This window comes from Ursus americanus, chromosome 4 (genome assembly GCF_024610735.1).
Source record: "Ursus americanus isolate L20-20 chromosome 4, mUrsAme1.1.p, whole genome shotgun sequence".
NCBI classification, from domain to species: Eukaryota; Metazoa; Chordata; class Mammalia; order Carnivora; family Ursidae; genus Ursus; species Ursus americanus.
Genome location: NC_142130.1, coordinates 9,811,118 through 9,829,234, shown reverse-complemented (window position 1 = coordinate 9,829,234; position 18,117 = coordinate 9,811,118). Strand labels below are relative to the sequence as shown.

The 18,117-nt window shown below is 46.1% G+C and overlaps 1 protein-coding gene across 8 annotated transcripts in view; it reads left to right on the top strand.

Annotated features, from left to right (window-relative positions):
* Window positions 1-18,117, top strand: part of TNIK (TRAF2 and NCK interacting kinase) — a 373,645-nt gene that overhangs the window by 349,502 nt on the left and 6,026 nt on the right. For 4 of the 8 annotated variants that reach the window (XM_087861395.1, XM_087861392.1, XM_087861390.1 and 1 more), the window contains 7 exons: window positions 3,029-3,193; window positions 4,640-4,751; window positions 4,980-5,066; window positions 5,556-5,726; window positions 7,394-7,537; window positions 12,739-12,873; window positions 16,460-16,560. In XM_087861395.1, the coding sequence (XP_087717521.1) occupies window positions 3,029-3,193; window positions 4,640-4,751; window positions 4,980-5,066; window positions 5,556-5,726; window positions 7,394-7,537; window positions 12,739-12,873; window positions 16,460-16,560 (915 nt within the window). The remainder of the gene's footprint in view (window positions 1-3,028; window positions 3,194-4,639; window positions 4,752-4,979; window positions 5,067-5,555; window positions 5,727-7,393; window positions 7,538-12,738; window positions 12,874-16,459; window positions 16,561-18,117) is intronic. The other 4 variants (XM_087861391.1, XM_087861396.1, XM_087861394.1 and 1 more) reach the window with 1 other exon arrangement.

Sequence of the window (18,117 nt, the reverse complement as noted above, 5' to 3'; positions counted from 1 at the left end):
CTTCCTTACTGACCCGCTGGTAATAGTAAATAATAGGAAAAAGAATCCACTTAAAACAGCTTAAGGTGGGGAGAAAAGGTGGGGTAGGTATCAGAGATAGGGGAATAAAAATTCAGAGGCATTTCATACAAGGGATCCAAAGGCGAAGAGTAAGTTGGAACTCTGCAGCACTGGAACCAGAAACTAAAAAGGAGCAGGAGTCCAGGCAGCTTCATGTGCCTCTCTCTGGCTCTCTCCCTGCCTGTCTCCCCTTACCCTCATCTCTGCTTCCCTCGATGCCAGTCTCTCCTTTCCCTCGTTTCTCTTTCCTCCATTGCTCCTTTGTTCTGTCTGGTGCACAGACCCGCTTTCTCTCCCTCTGCACGCACAAGCTCTCGCTTCTCCCCGCCCCCCAGTTGCAAGATAGGCGCCCAGTTCAGCTGTCCCGCAGAAACTGACCAGTGTCTCTCAGACCCAACATGAAATGCAAAAGGGAATTTGATCCTGTGTGGTTCACGTGTCCACTCCAGGTCTGATCAGCTACGGCCGAGAGCAGAGCCACCTCGTATGGCCGCAGCCCAGAAAACCTGGGCTCTGCTACCTGACAGCCCCCCACTGCAGCACTTAGAACCCACGTCACTTGGAGCAAGTCAACTGAATTCTTTGCAGTGCAGTTTTTCCGTCTGTAAAATGAGGATAATGAAAGCCACCCCATGGTGTTATCTGACGGGCTGTGCGGAATACCATACCTAAAGCATTTGGCATGGTCCTGGATACGTGTTGTTGGTCGGAACATCTTAGTGCCCACCCCCACGGGAATGGTGAGGGCGGAAAGACTATAGAAATTGTTGGGCTCTGCGAGGAGGTCCTAGGGGGCAGGGCTCTTGTGCGTTTATCTCTGCATTCCCCGCAGAGTGCCTGGCACGCAGAAGGTATTTAATTGTAAGGAGCTGGCTGAATGGACAAAAGGCTGATGACTCAGAGTGGGGAGACTCAGGGGTCACCACTGGATTCCTTCAGGCTCCTCACTGTCTCGGCCTTTTCCCCTGTTAGTCTCTTCTGTCTTTCTTTGATAAGCAATGTGTCTGCATCCATTTTTGGCTTGAGGCAAAATGCTAGGGGTAGACTAGAGAGCCTGTAAAACTCTAAAGAGACACCATGTGTGATTTATGCTACTGGGAGATTGGGGGGAAATGTTAAAAAGCCTTTCAGTATTTGAACAGAAGTTACAAGGAAGGAAAAGCTGCCCAGTACACATAAAATTGGAGACAGTGAGATGAATCAGGACTGAACCCCATAAATGTCATTTAGAAGACAAAGCGTTCAGTTCTGAGAACAGGCACTCGTACTGTTGTGGATGAGCAGCGGGACGGAATGAATCCAGAAAAGACCCCTCGCCGGAGCAGTGCTGCCAAGAAACAGAGCATGCTTCCGCTTTCCAGTTATTTCTCAAGCTCCCTGGCAACACCCATTACATGCACCCCTTCAGGAACTTGGGGATCTGTGTCCTCTCCCCCTCAAAAAGTGCCTCCTTTCACTTTTAGCCAGAAGCAGGTACAGAGGGTCATTGCAAGACCAGGCCAGGCTCTGGAAGGGGGACGATAGGCCAGTGAGCCCGTGCCAGCCAGCCCCAAAGAAAGCGGGGAGTGCTTCTGCCTGCCCTGATCCTGGCTCATTCCGCCATGTTCAGCAAAACGCATCACACTCAGTAGGCACTCAGAAATGTTAGGTGAATGAGGGAATGAAAGCAAAGGTGAAGAAGGGACTTGTTACTTAGGTCTGCTCTAAGAAACCTCCGGGAGCTGGTCGCATAGCTGTTACGTCAGTTAGCACAGTACTGGCCAGGCCTACAGGGTGGGCACCGGCCTTCAGGAAGCAGAGTTGTCTTTTAATCCTGCATTTCTTCCCTGGGATTTTTGGGAGGAGGCTTTGCTTCCAGACCAGTGGTTTCCAAACTTGTTAGGTCGTACAACCCTATCAGTAAAAATTTTAAAGCATGCCACATAATTACGATGTATTTTTTTTAAGAGAGAGAGAGAGAAAGAGCATGGACATAGGAGTTGGGAGGAGTGGGGAGAGGGGCAGAGGGAGAGGGAGAGAGAGAGAATCTTAAGCACCATGTGAGGCTCGATCTCACAGCCCTGAGATCATGACCTGAGCCGAAATCAAGAGTCAGACGCCGTACGGACTGAGCCACCCCGGTGCCCCATAATTACAGTGTATTTATTTGCAAATCATGCGTGTGTCCTACTGCACACATTTTATGTATATTATAAAATACCTTGAAAGGACATTAAAAAGGGTTGCCATAAACAATATTTCAAATGCTTTGCTAGTCATGATGACTTCCATTTTTTACTACATGGCACCATAATTGCTTATGAGAGAGTCAATATTAATAGCGGACATAAACCCGTAGTTTCAAATCATCTGTAGATTATTTCAGTACATTTTTTTGTAACTCTTGTCAGATCTGGTTCATTAATCATTGTTTTAAGCTCACAACTGACAGAGCGCTGTGAGTCTGGTTGATATCATCTCTGCATTTTCTTGGGGTACGTGGTACATGGATTATTAGCATTATCTCATCCCATCCTCTTCATTTCAGCAATATTTTCGGTCTTGTATGTGTCTTGTGGGTTTGTGTTTGCGACCTGGTAATATAATCTGCAAATGCAGTTAACTGGTGTGCTCACAGGCACAGACGCGGATACGACAGAAGGGGACCGAGCCAATGCGCACCTCGGGTACTCAGCCCCTCCACCTGCGTGCGGCATTCCTGTCTTCCCCCAGGGAACCCCCACATCCTGTGTGTCCCTGAAGGCCCCTCATGCAGAAGCAAAAGGCTCCATTGTCAGTCCATATACTAAATAGTAGCAAAGTTTAACTTCTTCTTTTTCTTAGTAAAATAGAAATGTGAATGTTATCTTCCCACACACCCCAGCGAGTCCATTTGGAGACCATTGTGCCTGTGCTGTGTGCGGGGTGACATCGCTCCATGGCCTTTGCCCTCCCTATCTAATGCTCCCCATGTGTTGTGCTCCCTCAGACGTCTGGAGAGAAGAAGCGATCTGGCCACAGTGACAGCAATGGCTTCGCTGGCCACATCAATCTCCCAGACCTGGTACAGCAGAGCCATTCCCCGGCCGGGACACCAACTGAGGGCCTGGGGCGCGTCTCCACCCATTCCCAGGAGATGGAATCTGGGACTGAAGTAGGTGCTGGGCAACAGCCTCGACAGCTCTGTTCTCCCGTGGTGGGGGGGGGGGGGGGAGCGAGGTGGGGAGCAGGCTCCAGGAATGGGGCTTTGCTAAGCTCCCTGAAATGTGTTGGTTGGTTTCTACTATATAACTACTTATGCAAATACTTAAATGGCAGAAAGTCATAGAAGCACAGCGGCAAATGTTCTCAGATATCGCCTGGCCCCAAAGCTGTTTTCACAGATGAGAATATTGAGGCTCAGAGAGGTAAAGTGACTTGCCCGAGGCACACAGCTGGTTTGTGACAGATCTCTGTAGACCCGGGATTTCCTATCTCCCAGGCCAGTGCTAGAAACTTCTGCCTATAGAGATCCCAAGGCCAAGTTGAGGTGCATGTTTACATCGATTTAGTCAAACTAAGTCGGACCTAAAATGAGGTTGAAATTATTTGTTCAATGAAAGATAAAAAGCAATAAATAGGTTCTCCAAGCATTCCTCTTCCTAAATTCCGAATTGTATGGGAAAGGGAGAGCCGAGACACTATCTTTCCTGTATAGAAACAGTCCCCGGAAATAGGCTGAATAAATCCCGTCTGCCAGGCAGTGCTCCTAGGTGTGGCTGTCCTGGCTTGACCGGTGGGTGAGTTCGCGGTGCTTGGTTCATGACTAGTCCTGTGAGTCCCGCGTAGGCCCTGAAGCTAATTGTGCAGCATCTGCACTGGTGTGTTTGATGCTGTCCACACACTTTCTAGGATACCCCCTTTTTGGGTTCTACAGTTACGGAGCACACGAGCTTTGTGTCCCCCAAGGGAAAGAACAGAGGGGCGCGTTGACGGGGCAGCATTTCCTCTGGTGGCCTCACGCGGTGTGGGCAGGTTTTCTCTGCCTGAACACCTCTCGCGGCACCAGAAAGAACCCCGTGGGGTTGGACTCCGGTCCAAATGCTGCTGCTGCTCCGGCTCTAAGTGGGAGCCCCCCTCACAGACTCGTCCTGAACATCGACCGAGAGAACGTATGCGAAAGCTCCGAGAGGAGCTTGACCGGATGTTCGGGATGGAACGTTGCTATGTGGACATGCTTACTTAGTTTATTGCCCAATTGTGTCAGCTTTCCTTCAGACCATGTGGTCAATATGAGGTGGTTTTTACTTCAAGGGAGAGAGGAGCTCTGTCACCACAGTCATCTTACCATACGGTCCAAAATGTAATTCGCTCACTGCAGCCCCTCCAGTCTGACCGTTCATGGGGCCCTAGCAAAGGCACGATGGTGAGTAACCACCCGAGACCGGGCGAAGCTGGAGAGAGAGGCATATATATACTCGGACTCGGGGCTGAGAGTGTGAACAGCTAAACAGATTGAAGAATGTTATCGTTTGAAAGCCCAAGCAAGATATTCCTGGCATTGGTCACTCCTGTAGTATTTATTTACCTGCTTTTCTTAATCCTCTTGCATATCGAGTAGTATGGCATGGGGAGCAGCACGAAGGCCTCCTTCACCCCGTTTGTGGACCCCAGAGTATACCAGACGTCTCCCACCGACGAAGACGAAGAAGATGAAGAATCCTCAGCTGCGGGTAAGCTGGGAGGCCCGCAGCTTGGTTTTCCTTTCTGATAGGACCTGACAAGGGAATTAACTAGTGGTCCGGTAGTTACGCCATTTTCTGCTTAGGCCCTGCCTTCAAGGGAAATTGTGTTTTGTTTTGTTTTGTTTTGATTTGATTATTATTATTATTTTTATAGGATTTCTAAAACAATTTCTTTCTCTCCATTTTTTTTCGTCTCTTCTATTTTGCTTCTGGTAGGAACCCAGAGGTATCCAGGGGCCCTGGGAAAAGCTGTTCCTCAGAGACCTCCAAACTTACCACATACTTCTCAAAAGCAATTTCTGGGTACAATGCTGTGCACGCAGTAGACACTTAATAAGTGCGTGTCGAGTTGTGTTGGGTTCTAGGTATGCGCTTCCTGCTGCCCGGGCCTGGCTGGTTTAGGGGAGAGTCATGCTTTCTGGACTTACGCAACTCACTAATCATCAGGAGAAGCTTAGGCCAGGTTGTCAGTTGATCACACGGAATTGTAAAAAGTACATCTTCCAGTGTATGAGGAGACAGTGTGTTCAATTTTGTGAGATGAATATTCTCTAAACTACCCAAGTTGTACCCATAAGTCTGTTTGACTAATGGATAAAATACTGCTTCTGTGAATGACTTATACTGTATTCTACTAAAACAAACTGTAAAATGTGCATAGTTGCAGTTTCTCTCCTTTTCTATAATGCGCACTAAACAAGGAGAAATCATAATGTTTTGAAGTGCCTTCTCCGTAACTCCATTGGTTATTTTTTAAGATGCCACTGACTTCTCTGATTCTTTTTCTCAAAGCTCTGTTTACTAGCGAACTTCTTAGGCAAGAACAGGCCAAACTCAATGAAGCAAGAAAGATTTCAGTGGTAAACGTAAACCCTACCAACATCCGGCCTCATAGCGACACACCAGAAATCAGAAAATACAAGAAACGATTCAACTCAGAAATACTCTGTGCAGCTCTCTGGGGTAAGTGCTGCTTTTTACCACTCGGTCATAAATCGACCCTCAAACCTTAAAAGCCCGTGGAGCTCACCATCCGGAGAGCGGTGGTTGAATCATGGGTGTCAGAGTCCCGACTCAGGACTGTCTTGGCCTCAGGAGAGATCAAGGGCAGTTTTACATGTAGCGAGAAGTGATAACCTAACGCCCAAGATAACAAGATCAGATTCAGAATGACCCCGTCACATAACAGTGACGAGCTAAAGTCAACGAGAGAACAGGCTGCCGCTTACCGCACACCCACTCTGTGCCCAGCACTCTGCCTCTGTGATCTGTGCGATATCCTGCAAGGGGAGGAAGGGCATCACCCGCATTTCACAGCTGGGAAGCCAGCCTGGCATCTTTGAGTGAATTATTAAAGGTTAGTAGTAGCAAGATAAAACTTGGAAAGGACGACAGATGATGACTTTCCTTCTTAGTTCAGACACCAACCTGCAGTCCCATGAAGATGATACGCAGGTTGTAGCTGCCCTCAAACTCCCTCTGGGTGGGCTGAGGTTCTATCAACGTCCTGGTCTGTGTTCCTGCAAACGTCACATGCCGATTAAGGAAGGATATGGCCCATCTGTATCCACCTAAAATGCTAGGCCTTGTTTGGGGCACCACAATTTTATAAAGGCAAAAGCATTTGAGATGTTCGGAGAAGTCGTTGAAGGCTGGAGACTATTTCATGGGAGATACGATGCAAGGAGTAAGGCTCTGTCCTCTGGAGAAGAGACAGGAGACATGATGGCCATGTTGAATATGGAATGATTTATGGACAAAAGTATAGACATTTATGTTACTCGAAAAATAGATGTACAAAAGCAAGAGAAGTTAGAGAAGTACCTGTTCATGAATATAGTCCACTACACGGTGGACCCTTAACGTGTGTGTGTGTGTGTGTGTGTGTGTGTGTGTGTGTGTGTGTGTTGCAGGGCAGGTGAGAGTTAATTTGCATGAATTTTTAGGATGGCAACTATCCAGACAAGACCACTTACCTGCTAGAGCTTTTGTAATAGGGATTAGTGTACAGGAGATGGGCTGGGCTAGATTTAGATATTTGAGTGGTCCCTTACAGCCCTGCAACTCTCAGGCTATTAACACCTCTGCTTGCATTGGCTTGTCATTTCCCTGACAGCCAGCAGAACCTTGAGGGTATTAGACATATGTAAGCTTTGGTGTGAAAAGGAGGAAGGGCTTTTCTTCCAGTGGGGTATGGAAATGGGGCACTCTGCTGTGTGCTGAAGGTGGGTAGGCTAGAAATCCCTGCATGAACAAGGGTGGGGATGAATCTTGGGCAAGTCTCGAGGTGGGATTTATAGAGAGAGCCAGGAAAGAAATAAAGGCTAATTGTACTCGTGTCACAGCTGTGCCCAAGGCTTCTCGTGAGAAGGACTCTATACAGGGTAGTACACGGCCAGATGTAATGAATGCTGCTACCACTTTATAAAAGAAAACTAATTGTGTTACCAGAGGGACAGTGATTTAATTACTGTGGCAGAGCCCCCACGTCTTCCCTCCCTACTGCAGTACCTGCTTGCCCATTAGTTTATATTAACAAGGCACAGTTTCTTAGGCTTCACAGGGACCCCGGGTGCAGAAAGGTTGAAGCATATAAAAAGTCAGTCTTGGGGTGCTCCTTAAATTTGCAGGTGTAAATCTCCTGGTGGGAACCGAAAATGGCCTGATGCTTTTGGACCGAAGTGGGCAAGGCAAAGTCTATAATCTGATCAACCGGAGGCGATTTCAGCAGATGGACGTGCTGGAGGGGCTGAATGTCCTGGTGACGATATCAGGTATATTACCGGTGTGTTACTGGAGGGGCTGAATGTCCTGGTGACGATATCAGGTATGTTACCGGTGTGTTACTGGGAGGGGCTGAATGTCCTGGTGACGATATCACGTATGTTACCGGTGTGTTACTGGGAGGAGCTGAATGTCCTGGTGACGATATCACATATGTTACCGGTGTGTTACTGGGAGGGGCTGAATGTCCTGGTGACGATATCAGGTATGTTACTGGTGTGTTACTGGGAGGGGCTGAATGTCCTGGTGACGATATCAGGTATGTTACCGGTGTGTTACTGGGAGGAGCTGAATGTCCTGGTGACGATATCACATATGTTACCGGTGTGTTACTGGGAGGGACTGAATGTCCTGGTGACGATATCACGTATATTACCGGTGTGTTACTGGGAGGAGCTGAATGTCCTGGTGACGATATCAGGTATGTTACTGGTGTGTTACTGGGAGGGGCTGAATGTCCTGGTGACGATATCACATATGTTACCGGTGTGTTACTGGGAGGGGCTGAATGTCCTGGTGACGATATCACGTATGTTACCGGTGTGTTACTGGGAGGGGCTGAATGTCCTGGTGATGATATCAGGTATGTTACCGGTGTGTTACTGGGAGGGGCTGAATGTCCTGGTGACGATATCACGTATGTTACCGGTGTGTTACTGGGAGGGGCTGAATGTCCTGGTGATGATATCAGGTATGTTACCGGTGTGTTACTGGGAGGGGCTGAATGTCCTGGTGACGATATCACGTATGTTACCGGTGTGTTACTGGGAGGGGCTGAATGTCCTGGTGATGATATCAGGTATGTTACCGGTGTGTTACTGGGAGGGGCTGAATGTCCTGGTGACGATATCACATATGTTACCGGTGTGTTACTGGGAGGGGCTGAATGTCCTGGTGATGATATCAGGTATGTTACCGGTGTGTTACTGGGAGGGGCTGAATGTCCTGGTGACGATATCACATATGTTACCGGTGTGTTACTGGGAGGGGCTGAATGTCCTGGTGATGATATCAGGTATGTTACCGGTGTGTTACTGGGAGGGGCTGAATGTCCTGGTGACGATATCACATATGTTACCGGTGTGTTACTGGGAGGGGCTGAATGTCCTGGTGATGATATCAGGTATGTTACCGGTGTGTTACTGGGAGGGGCTGAATGTCCTGGTGATGATATCAGGTATGTTACCGGTGTGTTACTGGGAGGGGCTGAATGTCCTGGTGACGATATCACATATGTTACCGGTGTGTTACTGGGAGGAGCTGAATGTCCTGGTGACGATATCAGGTATGTTACCGGTGTGTTACTGGGAGGGGCTGAATGTCCTGGTGATGATATCAGGTATGTTACCGGTGTGTTACTGGGAGGAGCTGAATGTCCTGGTGACGATATCACGTATGTTACCGGTGTGTTACTGGGAGGGGCTGAATGTCCTGGTGACGATATCAGGTATGTTACCGGTGTGTTACTGGGAGGGGCTGAATGTCCTGGTGACGATATCACGTATGTTACTGGTGTGTTACTGGGAGGGGCTGAATGTCCTGGTGATGATATCAGGTATGTTACCGGTGTGTTACTGGGAGGGGCTGAATGTCCTGGTGACGATATCAGGTATGTTACCGGTGTGTTACTGGGAGGGGCTGAATGTCCTGGTGACGATATCACGTATGTTACCGGTGTGTTACTGGGAGGGGCTGAATGTCCTGGTGACGATATCAGGTATATTACCGGTGTGTTACTGGGAGGGGCTGAATGTCCTGGTGACGATATCAGGTATGTTACCGGTGTGTTACTGGGAGGGGCTGAATGTCCTGGTGACGATATCACGTATGTTACTGGTGTGTTACTGGGAGGGGCTGAATGTCCTGGTGATGATATCAGGTATGTTACCGGTGTGTTACTGGGAGGGACTGAATGTCCTGGTGATGATATCAGGTATGTTACTGGTGTGTTACTGGGAGGGGCTGAATGTCCTGGTGACGATATCAGGTATGTTACCGGTGTGTTACTGGGAGGGGCTGAATGTCCTGGTGACGATATCAGGTATGTTACCGGTGTGTTACTGGGAGGAGCTGAATGTTCTGGTGATGATATCACGTATGTTACCGGTGTGTTACTGGGATGACCGAGACCTCCAGGTCCGCACAGGTAGGAAAGGCCATCACCTCAGTTCTAAAAGAATCAGCAAGTTCCATCCTCCCTGGCTAACAGTGACAAAGTGATTTATAGCAGTATGGCCAGAGTGAGATCACCCGTCTTGTAACTCTGGGAGACACTGCCCTCTGAAGGGAAACCTCTCACCTCTGCATGATCTCTGAATCAGGCAGACGTACCCCAAAGGCTGTATGTTTATAGGCCTTTAACCTCTGCCGGGACTCAGCAAGGATCTTTTGAAGTCTGAGCTCCAGTCATTGCCACCTACTCTCGGGTGGAGAACATAAAAATATAGGCTTCTCAGAGTGGAGAATTTTGTAAGCAGAAACTTCTCTGGTCTCTTTTCTCTCAAGAATTGTTCTAGCTTATACTGCGTTGATGCCTCCGCAAGTGCAGCTGGCCTGCTGGGTGACTGAGTCTGTAAAGAGATTGGGATGTGGGAATCATTACGGCTACACTGTGCAGCTTTCTGGTTCCCAAAAAAAGAACTTTAAAAAAAAAAAAAACATGCGGGGCGCCTGGGTGGCACAGCGGTTAAGCGTCTGCCTTCAGCTCAGGGCGTGATCCTGGCGTTATGGGATCGAGCCCCACATCAGGCTCCTCCGCTATGAGCCTGCTTCTTCCTCTCCCACTCCCCCTGCTTGTGTTCCCTCTCTCGCTGGCTGTCTCTATCTCTGTCAAATAAATAAATAAAATCTTAAAAAAAAAAAAAAAAAAACATGGACACAGAAGTGAAGGCCTTGTTACTGACCAGTAAGCAATGTAACCTAAAAGAGTCTCTGTTTATTGAAAGTTCTTTGCTTTCTGAGGACATTTGAAGGATAGCCCTTTAAGTATCCCCAGCCTTCCCATCCCATCCAGTGTGAAAGCACCATACCTTTGCACGCTAGAACCACTTGAATGGATGGGAAGAACCCAGGATGTACCCCAGACCTGTGGGTCAGAATCCCTGGGAGGAGGGCCCAGGGATCAATAGCTCTCATAGTTCCTGAGGTGTTTCCAGCATGCAGCCAAGTTCGAGAGCCCCGGCTCTATGCTCGGCCATCGTTTCACTAAGAGAAAAACAGGGCCACTGGGTTCAACCTTGAATAAACTTCAGCTCTTGAGCTGTATTTCTGTTTTGAAAAACTGCCTTCCCTTGCGGCTACCGTTCCCACTTTCTTCTGCCTTTCCGCGAATGCTCAGAGTTTCATCTTTTTTTAATCTCCCCAAAAAGAGTTAGCCGAGTAAATTCTTCTTGTATTATCCTTTGAGCTTAATTCTGTGTAGTCTTTTTTTCTCTTCCTAATTGCTTGCTTGATTGCTGGACCTGCCAAATCCCATTCAAAATGTACAGCAGCCACTCCCCTCCCGAAAGTGGAAATGATGCCAGAAAATTCATTATGTTGTGAGTGACACGTTCCCATTCTTAAAAAAAGTAACCACCTCCTCTTATCATGAAGTATAGTTGGGGAAAGAAGAGAATGAAAGTAGGAGCAAATGATTCTTGACCTGCCCTCAGATCTGCGTTGGCATAGAAATGAGGAAGCACTGTCCTTTCTGCCCATTCCAGCTGTTGCGATCAATTCTGGGCCTTTGGCAGTGACTCCCTTAATTTATGAAAGCACTGTCCCGTGAAATCCAGGGTGCAGTGCTTTAATAAATGTTCTTCCTCTTATATGTATCACATCTGTAAAATAAAAACTTCTTTTGATGCCTAAGAGAAATCAAGGGAAAATAAGTACCCAGGAAGTATAACCCACAGGCCTAAATGTCTCATCACTCAGGAACAGCCACCTCCCCACCCCACCGCCCAATGAAAGAAGAGCCACCCAAGAACATTTTCGTATCTGGTACTCAGATAATCTCACAGAGTATATTAAATTTTACTCCTGTGTCCTCCTCAACATTTTTAAGATGTTTTCTTATCATTGAATTCCTATTCCAGAAGCACTTTACCAAAAGGGAACTTTGTTTCTTCCCAAGTGCACATCTTCAGTCTTTCCCAAGTAAACATCTTTTTCTCTATTATTTTTGTTTGGTATTTCTTTCAGCGATCTAGAATCATAAATGTGTCCAGGGTTCTCTGTTGAGCCCAGGTTGCCTTCATTAAAATTGTTTCTCTTGTGTCCTTATAATTTTTGTTGTTGTTGTTAGTCAGGTAAAGTAAAAATACTCCCAGCTGTCATCTTCAGAGTAATAGAGGAGGTGAATAAGAGGCTCGCATTAACATATGCTGTGAGGTTAGAGGGTGAGGGAAATACAGTCACACATAAGCACTTTAAGATAAAGTGTCCAGTTATCAGACTCTGAGAAGCAAACTGAGGGCTTCAGAGGGGAGGGGAGGGTGGGGGAATGGGATAGACCGGTGATGGGTAGTAAGGAGGGCACGTATTGCATGGTGCACTGGGTGTTATACGCAACTAATGAATCATCGAACTTTACATCAAAAACCAGGAATGTACTGTATGGTGACTAACATAATATAATAAAAAAGTATTATTATAAAAAAAAAAAGAATACAGATGCTCCCAGAAGCCCTTCAAATAGCGCTGCTGCAGGTTTACTCCCTGGGCCAGAGCGAAGCCAGGTTCCCCGGGAGTATGGGAGCTTTTGAACCAGGGGAGATTAAATCTGTAACGAGGACTCTCAGTGTTCATAGTAAATTCAAGGCTTCTCGTTGTGATGAAGCCCCAGCATGAAAAAAAAAAAAAAAAGTCCAGTTATCAACACTCCTTCATGTAATTCGATCTAGAATGTTCTGGAACTCTGACCAACGACTCCATTACAGAGTTAGGTCTTGACACTGCCCTTTGCATTGAGAAGAGAGGGTAAGAGCAAAGACAGATTATAAAATGGTGATTTGTCCAAAACACTTGGAGCTGTTGGCGTAGACACTCTGATATTGCTGGGGACACCGGTTATTGTGCCTTCACACGCCTCCACAATTGTAAATAAAATAAAATAAAAATAAATGAATAAAATAGGATAGAGATGGGGAAGGACTGAGAGAAAAAGCTGTCACAGGGGCTTGAAATTAGAGCTCTGTTATTTCAACAGGAAAGAAGAACAAACTACGAGTTTACTATCTTTCATGGTTAAGAAACAGAATACTACACAATGACCCAGAAGTAGAAAAGAAACAAGGCTGGATCACGGTCGGGGACTTGGAAGGCTGCATACATTACAAAGTTGGTGAGTGTCAAGACATGGAATTGTTTACTCAATCCTAATTATTCAGTTTAAGTTTCATTCTGGTTTTTTCTATTAGGTATTGATTGATGTATTTGTTACCAATGTGAGATGTTGTTAGAACTTTAGGTATACTTGCATTGTTTCCAGAAAGTCAGACTGATGAAGTTCTAAGAGTGCATTCGGAGTAAAGACCTGTATACTCCAGTTTAAACATTTATATCCACTCCCTCCCAAATACCCATTAAAGTAACAGTGAAGGAATAAAAATGCCATAAACCCACAAGGACAAAGGGACCAGAAGAAGAGAAACCAGCAAACAGGAGATGTCAACAGAATTGAACCAGAATAGTTGGATGATGAGTAACTAACTAGATGACCAGAAAATGCTGAATTCTATGTCTGCAGTGAGGAAAGTCATCAAAATCAATCCAACCACTTAACAGAACCCAGAAAGGCCCAAGGTCTGAAGCCCCAGGTGTATCTGAGATGGAGGTATACGGCAGAACTGAAAACAGAAGGATTATTGGAAGGTGATGAAACCCAACTTCTCTCCCACTGCAACAGAGGATGAAAAGTTGACACAGCCAATCTGAATTGTGGGAATATGGAATTGCCAGGACACATACACGCACACACCCCTCATCCTCTGTTTAGCTCCCAGGATGTTGGCAGCCATACTTATATTCCCAAGCAAGAGATTGAAAGACTTGTCTTTGGAGAAACTAAATAGCCAGGAAGAAAAACTGTCCAGGTACTAATATTTGAATTGACATGGAAAGCTTGCTATGTAACCATCTCAACCTGAAGCCCAGCAGCGGGTCAGCCCCTGGTACCGGACATGGGGACATCCACTAATAGGAAGGAAACTTACCCAGAAAGAAAGAACTTTAGGGCAAACAAAGATAATGAGGAGTAGAAGAAAATGAAAAAGAAACTGTAATAATTTCAGAGAGATTAGAAAAACTATTTCTGGAAGAGAAGAATAGGGACCACGATGAAGAACAGTTAGAAAAGGGAGGTCATTCAGAGAGCAAGAAAAAAAATCTTGGAAATTTGAATATATTGGCAGGGATAAAAAGTGTAGCAGATGTATTGGAAAATAAAGATGAAGCATCTCCTAGAAAGTAGGACAAGAAGAAAAGGCAAGAAAAAAGGGAAAAGAAAAGGAGACAAAAAGATAAGAAAGTAAAAGGATCAGTCCAAGTGCTTCAAAATCTAAGTAACGTGAGTTCAGGAAAAAGAGAAAATAAGAATTGGAAAGGGAGGAAAGTATCAAATAATATAAGGAAATTTCTAGAACTAAGGACTTGAAATCCCAAATTAAAAGGATTCACTGTGAAAACCCAGTATAGTGAATGGGGAAAAAAAGACTCACAGCAATATATATTAACATGACATTTTAGTACCCAGGAAACAAGGAGGTCCTGAAAGCTTCCAGATTATAATTAATAAATAAACAAATAGTTTATATATTAGGTGGCTTGAGATTCAGCAGCAATACTAGAAGCTTAGAAGATGATGGAACAAAGCCTTCAACTAGTATTTTATAACCCAGAGAAACAGAACTAATAGGATACACACACACACACACACGTGTGTGTGTGTGTGTGTGTGTGTGTGTGTATACATATAAAGAGGTGTATATATATATATATATACACACACACATAAGTGTGTGTGTAAATATACTCTCTCTATATAAAGAGGTTTATTCTAGAAGTTGCCTCACACCATTATGGAGGCTAAGAAGTCCCCAGATCTGTAGTTGGCAAGCTGGAGACTCAGGAGAGCCAGTCTCTCAGACCCAGTCTGAAGTCCGGAAAAGACCAGTTTCCCAGCTCAACAGGCAGGCAGGCAGGCGGTGTCCTCTTACTCAATCTTGTTATTCTGTTCAGGTCTGTAATGAACTGGACGAGATCCATCCGTCCTGAGAGGGCAGTCTGCTTTCCTCAGTGTGTCTGCTCCAATGTCATTATGGTCCAGAAAAACCCTCACAGACACACCCAGAATGACATGTGACCAATATCTGGGCACTTCGAGGCCCAATCAGGTGGACACATAAAATTAACCGTCACACCATCAAACCACTGGTCAGCTTTGAATGCAGTACGTAGACACGTTCAGACGTGCAGGGTCTCACGTTTATGTTCCATACACTGTTTCTCAGGAAACTACTGACCAATATATTCCACCAAAATAAAGGCATACACCTAGGAATCCAGGTAAAAAGTGAAGAAAATACCCAGAATGATGGTGAAGGAAATGTGGGTGAGAACCGTGCCACAGGCCTAGAGAGAAATCAGTCCACGTAGAGTGGAACAAGGGAATGTTCTAAAAGGGGTGCCTTCGGGGAAAATAAAGTGTCACCAGTAGGTTATCTGCCACATTTGACCACACTGAAGGCACTGACAGTACTAGCAGAAAGTCTGCACGTGCTTAGAGACAGATGCATGGAGAAGGAGGAAGTGGGGGGAAAAGATGGAAAACAAGAAAGAAAATGCAGTTGTGGCATGCTATATGCCTCAGCTGTGCACAAAATCATTTCAGCATGGGATCTTGATTTAACCAAAAATTTGAACTATTAGTCGTGTGGGGGAGGAAGAAATGTGTGTATGTGTGAGAGAGAGAGAGAACTAGAGAGAGGAGACAGTTATAAGGGACTGAATCCTTCCCATACTCTCAAGTCAATAGATAATATCTCCAACTGAAAAAAATCAAGAAATAACATTATTAGCATATTGTTGAGAAATATGGAAATAAATAGCCAAGGCAGTAGTTGAAAGTATATTAAAGACAGACTACGTAAACAGCAGGGGCACACTAAAGAAAAAGAGCTCAGGGAGCAAGAATTTGGTTCGTTGCCGAGGGCTGTCCAGTTTCTTTAGGACATGAGTATTCAGTTCATTCGAATATTCTACAGAGGAAATGCCTGCCGCGTGGGCCGTCTTAGCCTGTTGAGGTTGCCCTAGCGGAATTCTGTGGACAACAGGAATCTGTCTCTCACGGCTCTGGAGGCTGGGTGACCAGGATCAAGGGCAGACTCAGCGGCTGCTGAGGGCCTGCTTCCTGGTGCTTTTTACTACAACCTCATGCAGTGTATGGAGAGAGACATGTCTCTAGGCCCTTTTTTATAAAGGTACTGATCCCTAACCAGTGGAATTCAAATTTGGGTCATAAGCAAATGCCCCCTTTACATCTCTACCCATCTGCTAATTTTTCTACCATTTGGCCATACCAGCTTTCAGCTTCTAGCATGTGGGTGACTGTCAAAGCCAGGGAGGGGAACATGAAGGCGATTATGCTGGTTCTTATCACAATGAGTAAGTCACGTCTAGACCTAGTGATAAAAGAGAGTCCTAAGCCTTCCGGTGAAGAAAATAGCCTTCAGTATAAAGCAAAGTCCCCAAGTATTCTGCAGACCGAGTGCTTTCAAGAAAGTTCGATCTGTACCTATGAGCAAATCTCACACCAAGAACATCACCCTCAGTTATAAGGTGCATTTACATATCGTGGCTTACACATTCTGTTAATGCAAAAACCTGAATAAGTTGGTATACGTTTTTAATTTCTAATTTGTCTATTACAGTTAAATACGAAAGGATTAAATTCCTAGTGATTGCCTTAAAGAATGCTGTGGAGATATATGCTTGGGCTCCTAAGCCGTATCATAAGTTCATGGCATTTAAGGTAAGCGATTACCTAAAAAAAGGGATTTTTTTTAATTTTAGGTTCACACCAGTTAACAAAGTTGTCTGTCTGGCACGTCGACTAGGACCAATTTTTCTATATATAATAAACCCCTTTTAAAAGTGTAGGAATTCTAAGGCTTTTATTCCAAAAGCAAGACTAAGCACTAATAAATGCTATAAAATTTACTGGGGGGGGGGGGGTTGAGTGAATGGGGAAAACAGGGGGTGTGCCCTCCTCCATATCAGGTCTACAAATCCTCGTCTCCTAGGGGCAGTTAGTATGGGATGGCTGCTGGGCAAAGCATTAATTGTGGTATTAGGCAATGAGAGTCATTATAAAGGCGCCTAACTAGGGTAATCTCTGATATGTCATCTCAAAAAGGCAGACCAACGGCAGCACCAGATCTCAAGGATGAAGCATGTCTCCAAGTCTTGTCATCTTGATAAGCCTTTTGGGGTAAAGTTCCTACAGCTCACATAGTGCACGTGAATCCCCAAGGTCACCGGCCTTCTCCGAAGTAAATACCGAATGTAATTCTATAAGGAAATGACATTGTGCTTTTCCATTTTTGACCGTACCTGCGTCTGTACCGACCCTGGTTGGATTGGTCAGTCGCGACACTCGGCAGGAGTGGGATAAGGATATGCTGGTGCCGTGGAGCCCAGCTCGTGAGAGGTGACCCCCAGATGCCAGAAGGACAAGTACGTGCAGGCACTGGAGGTTTACAGAGCTGCAGGCTCTATCCAGAGCCCATGAGAGTTTACCTGCTGTTCCCTGTCTCTCTCCGCTGGTGTCTCTCGTTTTCTTCAAGCACATTGGCCCTCACTTTTTCTCCCCGCCCTTGGGACTTCATCTTCCTCTGACCCTTGATGTATTCTTTCTTGCCACTTATGCCCTGTGAGGGCAGAGCTGCCTTGGGAACACTGTGAGGTGCTCTTGGAGGCTGTCTTGTTCCCTTAGTGCAAAGGGCTCATTTGTGATGTGCTCGGGAAGACAGATACATCAGTGGAGATGGGCTTCCTCCGTGACCCCACTTGCATGGAGAGAGAGTTTTGGAATGTATTAGGTTAGTAATAACACTTAAGGGGTGACACCTAAAAGCTAAAGCAGTGCTGCCGTTGTGCCAAAATCTAGGTCCACAAAAGTTTTCAATCGAGGTCCCATTCTGATTCGGTTGGGAAGTTCCTGCCCTCCGTTTCCCGGCCAAAGTGCGGGAGAGGGTGCAAAATGCCGTGTTCGGGAGACCACGCCCAGCCTGGCAGGAGGGCGGTGCACAGGCCAGGCCTGGACCGGGAAGGACGGGAGCCTCCCCTACTGGGACACTCCGTCAGCAAAAGCCGAAGAAAGAGGCCTCCGTTGGGTGGCAGTGGCATTATAGCTGAGTCACTTGTGGTTTCACAAGTTCTCTCCCAGACGTCAAGGCCCAATAAAAGTAGACCGTGCTGAAATAATGGCAAAAGAAAACAGAGGAATGCCTGACAGCTAGTTGGGGCTTGGGCTCTGGATCGAAACACATGGAACCTTGATAAACTTGGCTGCAGCTCTCGTTTTTCC